Source organism: Diabrotica undecimpunctata, chromosome 1 (genome assembly GCF_040954645.1).
Source record: "Diabrotica undecimpunctata isolate CICGRU chromosome 1, icDiaUnde3, whole genome shotgun sequence".
In the NCBI taxonomy this organism is placed as follows: Eukaryota; Metazoa; Arthropoda; class Insecta; order Coleoptera; family Chrysomelidae; genus Diabrotica; species Diabrotica undecimpunctata.
Window position 1 is genome coordinate 92,606,324 of NC_092803.1, and position 10,045 is coordinate 92,616,368.

General features: G+C 29.6%; 1 protein-coding gene across 3 annotated transcripts in view; it reads right to left on the reverse strand.

Annotated features, from left to right (window-relative positions):
- Positions 1-9,305, reverse strand: part of Sin1 (SAPK-interacting protein 1) — a 135,934-nt gene extending 126,629 nt beyond the window's left edge. For 2 of the 3 annotated variants that reach the window (XM_072545255.1, XM_072545263.1), the window contains exons 1-2: positions 9,093-9,305; positions 8,401-8,950 (exon numbers count right to left, since the gene is read on the reverse strand). In XM_072545255.1, the coding sequence (XP_072401356.1) occupies positions 8,401-8,950; positions 9,093-9,165 (623 nt within the window). In that variant the 5' untranslated portion in view covers positions 9,166-9,305. The remainder of the gene's footprint in view (positions 1-8,400; positions 8,951-9,092) is intronic. The other variant, XM_072545270.1, reaches the window with a different exon arrangement.
- Between the last annotated feature and the right edge of the window lie 740 nt (positions 9,306-10,045).

Below are 10,045 nucleotides of genomic sequence, written 5' to 3' on the forward strand. Positions count from 1 at the left end.
ACATGGGGTCTAACGGATACAATTTGAAAGATATGCGCTTAGAAAATTAATTTTTATTGATTTATAATATTAATAAATTATATATAAATTATAATAAATAACTTGAAAGTAATTAAGTAATTAATACATGACTTAATCTTAAATGTTCGAATTGTAGCCCTTGTTGTATTTGACAGTAACCCAAACGTTGTACAAATTCTTGTAGAACCTTGTTTATGCTTTCTTGAGAAATATTGTTTATTTGTTTACGAATTCTTGTTTTTAAGTCTCAAAATATTTGCAGGTTTCCTTTTATAAACAACATTCTTTAAATGACCCCACATAAAATAATCCGAAGGATTGAGGTCTGGCGACCTCGCTGGCCATTCAATATATCCACGTCTTCCAATCTACCTGTTCAGAAAAATTTCGTTTAGGTACCTTCGAACATCTAAAGCATAATGCGGAGGCGCACCATCCTGTTGAAACCATAAACTTTTATCAAAACCTCCAAGATTAATTGTACTGCGGTATAAATTAACTAAAGTAGGTACGAGATACCCACTGAAAAACTGAAGGTATGCTGGCCCGTTTAAATTACCTTCGAAACAGTAGGGTAAAATGATTTTATTTCTTACAATGCCAGCCCATACTTTTACCTTTTAAGAGTATTTTGTATGATGTTCCCGCATCCAGTTAGAGTTTTCTTTTGCCCAGTATCTACAATTTTGACGGTTGACCTCGCCATTTATTTTGAATGTAGCCTCATCAGAAAAAATAATATTTTGAACCAAGAGAAGGTTTCAGTGGCTGTTATCCATCATTATTTCGCAAAATTGTATTCTTTTATCTGGATCATCCTCGTTTAATTCCTGTACAACTGTGCATTTTACTTACTTTACTTACTTTTACGTACTTTGTGTAACGTTGTTTTGCAAACATCGAGATCACTACTAACCTTATGAACAGAAGTGTGCACATCTTCTTTAAAAGCAAGTATAACATCTAATGTTGTAACATAATCTACAGAGGGACGACCTGATTTGCGTGCATTTTCAACCGTACCAGTTTCTCGAAATTTCTTTTCAATCTTACTTACTGTTTGTTGACTGCGTGATGGGTATTTCTGGATATTTATCATTAAATAAATTACACACTTCCATCTGAGTTAGCGATTTGTCTCCATACCCAATCATCATGAGTATTTCAATTATTTACTTTACACTCAAATTCATTTCTACTTAAAATTAATTCTAAGCAATAATACAGAACATTCACGAATTAATACAATTATTTTAGTACTTAATTTTGCTATTGAACGTTACTAAAAATAATTACAGTCTACCAAAAACTAGAAGTAGGCTACTTTTTTGCAATAGATAATAAATAATTTATTTTCTAAGCGCATATCTTTCAAATTATATTCATTAGACCCGAGAATTATACTTATTTGAAATCAGCTCATTTTTATCGATCTAAAAATGTCCTAAAATACAGGGTGTTACATTAAAAAAAAGAGCCGATGGCGTCATCACTGTAATGTGTATCACCTTGTATACTGAAATTTTATTGTAAAATGTAGAACATTAAATTTAAAAATCGACGTGTTTTAGATTTACTTAAAAATGCTTTTCATTTAGGAAATAGCGAATTTATTCCATACTTTACGGACACACTGTATATGACATTTAATGTAAGCTTAAATGATGTCAGCGTTGCCATATCCTCAGTTACTTCATACTCTCACATTACATAAAGATGAATTTAAAAAAATACATATATAATAGAAGTGCATTGAAATAAATTACTATTTAACTGGGAATAAGCCACAATTAAAGGTTAAAATACGTTTATTGACGTTTCAATTTCCACTTCGGAAATCGTTCTCAAAATACGATTTTGAGAACGATTTCCGAAGTGGAAATTGAAACGTCAATAAACGTATTTTAACCTTTAATTGTGGCTTATTCCCAGTTAAATAGTAATTAATTTAAAATGCCACAAGAAAATAGCTTCAGAACAATATTAAGAAACTGCATTGAAATAATATAAAAATTTTAATTAAATTAAAGATATAAAATTAAATGCAATTATTTTAAGGTTTTTGGCTCCATTGCCAAATATATGTTAATTTATCAAAGCTGAATTGCCACAAGTAATTTACAATGTTTAACTGCATTTAAAGTAACAGAAAAATATTTATGAATGCTGTTTTATATTTATTCAAAACTTGTAGCTCCTCATAACACAAATTATAATTTTGTAAAAGTAACTTTATATTTTAAACATTCATATACATTTTACAAAAAAAATATATGGCAACACTGTGATGCGGTGCGTTGAGGAAAATATATTTGGTTATGTTGGGTGTATCAAACTAATCATTGTACAAAATCTATATTATATTCAGCAAAAAAACTGTATAACCCTCCCCCGTTACAACTTAAATCAACATCTTTCCTCCAGTTCTGTAAAATGACAAAAGCCTATCTATCAAGAGCATAATTATTCAGTAGAAGAGTTTCTTAATGAATAACTAAGAAATTACAGTACCTGTATATACAAGTAACTAAAGTATATATATATATATATATATATATATATATATATATATATATATATATATATATATATATATATATATATATGTATGTATATATATATACAGATTGAACGAATTTAAAACGGAACATACGAAATCAATGTATTTCGGCTCAACTCCGCTCTAGGTGGTTGGCCAACAAAAGGTTGTCAAATAATAATATTATAAAAATCCAATACTTCAGCGGGCTGCTGGATTCTGAATTCATTCAAGAACAAGTCAAAACTCCACCCAAATAGGTTGCCTAGAATCACTGTGAAAACTAGACTACACAAGCAGTTATTATGCTGTCAAACCACTTATCGCTTCCTTATAGTCCAAGAGATAGAGCCGAAATTTTGAACTGATCAGTAATATGACATTTCTCTATTGGAATATATTCATTGTAACTGGGTTAAGACTTTGCCTTACAGGCGGACGCCCCTCGTGGTACAGGGGGTGGCTATACAGGGATGAAGTTGTAATTTTTTTCAGAAAAATTAACGATCGATAATATGGCTGAAAATTTGCCCAGAGTAAGATCTTGGTATAACCAGACGAAATCCCAAAGGGCGGACGCGAGAGTGGATACATAAGGGGTGGCGGACAGGGGTGAAATTGCAATTTTTTGGGGAAAAATTAACGATAAGTAATATGTCCGCCATTTTCATGGCTCATTATTTAGCCCCTAAAAACTCTAAATCCAAAAGGGCGGACAGCTGGGTTGGTATAGAGAGCCATAAAACGGGGTCAAATGTACCACTTGCCTGCGCATTTTAGGTCTCGGTAACAATTTTCAAACTGATTTTATTATGATATTTTTATACCGATTGATTTGAAAATTTGTATGCTCACTTCTGTTACTATTCTGAGAAGCGTCAAGTAGAGTTTTCCTCAAAATTTTCCAAAAAAAATTCCGTAAATGAAAATTTTCGTAATTTTTTGAGGTAAAATCTAATTTATAGAAGTAAAGTATAACGTAAGTTATACCATGATTTTTTTCTAAAAATTTTCAAACGATTTTTCCATAAGAAAAAAAAATTAGAAAAACTTTTCTAAAACATTTGATAAAACTCTACGTCATCGTCTGAATCTTTTATAGAATATTTTGTAGTTTTAAAATGATATTATGATAATGTTTTTTTTTTCAAACTATTTATTTAGATTTACTTTACAAATCACATTTTTTTCTTAAATATAAATATTTTACGAATTAATTTTTAATTGAATAAATGTTTGATATTTGATATTTTATTAAATTAAAGTAATTTTATAATGTTAACTATTAAATATTTTTGGTATAACAAATAGTAATTTTACTTATTTTTTATTACAATAAAAAGGTTTTTAAATTTATATTGCATAAATAATGGTTGTTCAGATATAAGAAAATTTTATTTATTATATTATTACATTAATAATCAAATACAAAATATATTATTTCTATTTATCAATAGGTAAAATTCAATTTGTAGAATTCCTTTAACATTTTACAAATAATTATTAATAAAAATCAATTTAATAGTGGAATTATCAATTTTTTAAGTTTTGAAATTTACTTTGTACTTAGATATTTTCAATATTTTTTTTAACTTTCAAATTGATTGAATTTTTTTTTCATTAGTTAATTATAATTTTACAAATTCTGTTTGGACATTAATTTTGCATCATTATTATTTTAAAATATTAAAATAATAATGATGCGCGTTCGATTTAGATCAGTAATTCTAGACGCATGCGCTAAATGTAATAAGTATCAAGATGCTTTTATCCAACTTGGTGAAACTGACTTCGATTGTAATGAAGTTTTTGAAACCTTAGAATCTTTCATATGTCACTTATATGGAACAGGACTGACGAGAACAATTCCAAAAAGAAAAGTAAACGATGTCAGATTTTCACTATTTAACCGGCAGTATAAGTTGCATGATATGAACGAGCCTTTTTAAAAAAAAAAAACTAAAAAATTTCGATGCTTCAAGCTTACCACCATGTCAAGATGAATTACACCAACATCTACTGCGAGCCCATTATATTTCAAATATTTGGACAAATGCTCATAAAAAAGTACCAACAGAATTGATTGTTGAAGAACATGGATGGGAGTTTGAAGATGAAACATATAAATTCAAATGGTTTAGTGGACCTCAGATGCCAGAATCAATTCGAGAAGTAGTGATTGAAAATGAAGCAGATAATGAATGTGATATTATTGAAAGTGAAAGTGACGAAGATGATGAATGTGATGACATCAGTGAGAGTGAGAAAAATGACGAAATTTTTAAAGTTTTTCTAAATTTTTTTTTCTTATCGGAAAAATCGTTTGAAAATTTTTGGAAAAATTCATGGTATAACTGACAGAAAATCGAAAGGATTCTACAAATTAGATTTTACCTCAAAAAATTACGAAAATTTTCATTTACGGAAATGTTTTTGGAAAATTTTGAGGAAAACTCTACTTGACGCTTTTCAGAATAGTAACAGAAGTGAGCATACAAATTTTCAAATCAATCGGTATAAAAATATCATAATAAAATCAGTTTGAAAATAATTGTTACCGAGACCTAAAATGCGCAGGCAAGTGGTACATTTGACCCCGTTTTATGGCTCTCTGTACCAACCCAGCTGTCCGCTCTTTTGGATTTTGAGTTTTTAGGGGCTAAATAATGAGCCATGAAAATGGCGGACATATTACTTATCGTTAATTTTTCCCCAAAAAATTGCAATTTCATCCCTGTCCGCCACCCCTTATGTATCCACTCTCGCGTCCGCCCTTTGGGATTTCGTCTAGTTATACCAAGATCTTACTCTGGGCAAATTTTCAGCCATATTATCGATCGTTAATTTTTCCGAAAAAAATTACAACTTCATCCCTGTATAGCCACCCCCTGTACCACGAGGGGCGTCCGCCTGTAAGGCGAAGTCTTAACCCAGTTACAATGAATATATTCCAATAGAGAAATGTCATATTACTGATCAGTTCAAAATTTCGGCTCTATCTCTCCGACTATTAGGCAAGCTCCTCTTTCCTTTAAAGGAGACAGATAGTTGAACGATATTTTATACAATGTCTATCACCGGGTATGGATTTATTTTTGTCCAAGTTTTGTATTGGTCCACTATTTCAAATGCAGTTCAAACAGACATATATTAAATTGTATGTTCCGTTTTAAATTCGTTCAATATATATATATATATATATATATATATATATATATATATATATATATATATATATATATATATATATATATATATATATATATATATATATATACCTATATATATGCATATATCCACAACGCAAAAGTCTAAGGATATTTTAATAATTTGACAATACCAATGACAGAAATTTCATGACCATATAAATTTGTTTGTACTATAATTGTTGATACAGACACTCACTTCTTTTTAAAAAAAATTGTAAAACTGATAGCAATATGTGTTTTAGAATGTTTTTTATAAGGGACAAAAAATCGACATTTTTATGTTTTGTTTATTTTTAATTTTTAGTCACTTTATACCATTCTTGCTTAATAGGTGAGTTAAAGATATTGTCTTTTTACCATGTAACGAAAACATTTAACGTAGGACAAGATGAATAGAGCCGTGGGCCTCCTTCAAGCTGGTATGTGACAAACTCAAGTTGCTGACCAGCTGGGTGTCTCCCAAATCATCGTAAGTCGTTTGTGGCGGTTTAGAGACACTGGGAGTCCAGCCGAGCAACATACAGAACGTGGTCACTCTACAACCATCGCTCAAGAGCGATATTTAATTTTAAATGCCAGAAGGCAGCCAACAATCACAGCGCCCGAGCTGGTTAATGAATTACAGCTTGCACATAATGTAACAATTAGCAGCAGTACTGTGAGGAATCGTCTCCATGAAGCCAATCTTCATAGTTGGTGACCACTGAGATGTCCACCTTTATCTAGAGGCAATCACGCTACAAGATTAACCTGGTGTCAAGAGTTTCAGAATTGGACTGACAATGACTGGGCCACAGTTTTGTTGGAGATGACCTGGAAATGGAGAACGATTATGACATCTTCAAGAAGTTTATGCATACAGAGGTGGTACATTGATGGTATGGGGCGGAATCATAAATGACAGAAAAACTGACCTCATTTTTCCAAGTGGCTTTCTTACAAGTCAGCAATATTTGGACACTATTCTTAAACCTGTTGTGCGCCCGTTTGCTGCTGCTGTTGGAGAAAATTTTTACTTTATGCATGATAACACTCTACCACATGTTGCGCATATTGTAACAAACTGGTTGGATAACAAGGGTATTGATGTATTGCCGTGGCCAGCACAATCACCGGACTTGGGCCAAAAGACCTTCTGATAGAACAACGGACACAACTACCTCAAGCAGACATTAACAATGTGATTCGGAGCATGAACAGTAGGTGTAGAGCTGTGATAAACCAATGTAGTGGCCATACTTTATTTTAAGTTTATATTTCATATTTTTGACATTTTATAGTGGTACATGAAACATGGGTGATTTGCAATATATTTATTTGCTCCAATTTTCTGTTTTCTTTTGCAATTTATGGTTTTTGACATATTAAACGACAATTTAAACTACAAATTTTGTATTACTTTTTTAAGTTGATTACAGATAAACAAAACACATCTATTTATAAAAATATCCCTAGACTTTTGCGTTGTATATATATGCTATGCAGCAACTTCAACTTATTAGTTTGTAAGGTTTCATTATAAAAGTAGCAGTTTATTTACATTTTGCAATGGATTGTTTATTTTTACTATCTTTTAGTTTGTGATATTGACAATATGTAATTTTGGTAAATTTCAAGTGTTTTTGATATTTTTTAAATTATTGTAAACTTTGTGCATAAAATTGTACAATTTTCAGTGATAATAAAGCATATTTTTATTCTATCCTATACCCATATGATATAAACAGTTATCTTTAAAATCTTTTAAACTTAGTGTTAAATACTTTCTAATTCACCTGTTTCTATTCTATTATCTGTCTCATGTAACCACCTGTACATGCTAAGAATTATAATTACTATAATTAAATTGGCTAAGTAAAATTAAGTTTATATTAAACTTACATTTAAAAATTTTTCATATACGACTACATTCAACTAGTGTGTAAAGAAAGGATCTTTCCTACATCATATGCGAATAGAACTGATTTTAGAATTGTATCTATCATACCTTGTGTTCATTGTACCATGTGAACAGACTATATATTTACCTGACTAGCATTTACAGGCTAAGATCATTCATAATTTTCATTCATTCATTTTTTTTAAATGATTTGTGGATTGGGAATCTAATTGTCAAAGTAAATATAAAATCATTAAAATCAATTATTGTGGTTTAAATCCATATAAAATAATAACTACTGTTCATACTACAAGAAGAGAGTTTCAGAACATACTATATTATGTTGACTTTAGCAGTTTTATTTATATCCAACAATTCTAGAAGTTTTAAATTATTTTCAATTATAAATCTCCTGTAATTAGAGTGTAGTAAGAAACATTGAATGTATGCTTTTGGCAATCCTTAGATTGGACTATAATTCACATTTCACCTGTAGATTATGTTGAGTATTTGAATTATTGTGACTAGCATTTGTCCCCTGAAGAAACTACCTACAAGTGTAAGGAAACATTGAGGTAGACCTAGATATAGGTTTTACAAAAAGACATCTAAAATTAGTTAAGAATAGTAAACTTAAATATTCTAATTATTATTCAATACACAATTTTAAGTGATAAGGGATGGAAAAATGTGAGAAATAAATAAAAGATAGTAGCAAATGGTTAAATTATTTACCTTTGTTTAAAACTTACCTAAGTTTGAGTAGGGTTAACCCAATAAGTTCCTGTACCTTTGCTTGTGCAACACAGCAGACAGCCATTGGATAATTTCTTTGTTGAGGTGGTAACATGGTCAAGAAGATTTTGTATTTTTTGGTAGGAATGTTTACCTGTCCTGTTCCATCAAACTTAGCATATTCTATGTAAGGATTTTTTGGAATATCCAAATGATACTGTATAAGTTCTGACAACTTCGAAATGTTTTTTTTTTGTTTTATCAATGTAGAAACATCTTTCTTTACAAACAAATCATCAAAATTGTTCCAATTAATTGGTTGTCCATTAGATTCCCATTTAATATGTCTCATTTTTGCAGTTTTTTTACGTGCCAATTCTAGTTTTTCTATCTGAGCTGCTGTATTAGACCTTTCTCTAATGTTAAAGTCCATATCTATTTGCAAATCTAAAGATTCAAAATCATCCTCCTCATCTTCACTTGTTTCTGAATCTGGATAAGGTTCTGCTGTTTTCAAGTGATGTTGAATATTTTTAGTTTCTCCACACATAACTAATTCACACATACCTACAACAAATTGAACAATCTGCAAAGTAATATTAACGAACAAGAGATTCATTTTTAATTTCAACAAATATAGAGGCCTATAAACTTAACCGGAACGTTCTCTATACTTTTACCTAATATACCATAAAATTTTAAAACACACCTGTGTCATCAGTAGATATAAAAGAGTTTCTAATATGTGATAATAACCAATACTTGTTGTCATAAAGTGCCATTTTTTATAAAATAAATTTAATTAATGGTTATTTTTAAAAATTTAAATTATTTTTTGTATAAATAATACTTGGTTGGGGACGATTTTCACATTTGGTCCCATTGAAGATAGCTATAATTGAGCTGTCAATTAAAGTACAAGGATCTAGGGATCCCACCTTAAATTTTCACCTTTACCATACGAGATGCGCTATGCACCATTGCGCAGATGATTTTAAGACTTTGACATTTTTGTTTCTCCTAACCTAACCTGTATCTTTTACCGATTAAAAAAGGTAATTATAACCAATAAAAATAACCTTGGTCCATCCTTGGCCGTTTTCTTAGGTTGTTCAAAATTTCTATAAATATTTTGAGAACGATTTCAAAACGTGAAACTTTGGTTAGTTAAAAAATGTGATTTTCATTACAATCAATAAATTGTGGCTTAATCCCATATAAACATAATATTTAAATTAAAAAAGAAGTTTAAAAAAGTTTTATTGTAAAAGATTTTGCTATTTAGTAGTGGGAATAAAATGTAAAGAAACATACAAAAAACCAGTAGAAGTACTCAATGTTTGTCAAATAAAACAAGAAATAGGCTTTTTGAAAGAGGAAAGAAAGAATTTTGAAAATTAAGATAATATATTATGAATGATATGAAAGATAAAATTTTCTTTTAAATTAAGAATTAGTTGTAAGTTTTTTATTTATGAGATTTGCTAGTCATCATTTTAATCATAATTTCGATAAGACTACATAAATGAAAGATTATAATTGTTTAATTAAATATCTAGCTTAAATCTAGTTTTCAAATAAATTGTTAATTTATTATTTCTTGAAATCACAAGCCAAAATTTTAAAATCATAATATGCGTAATGGAGCATCGCGCAGATCGC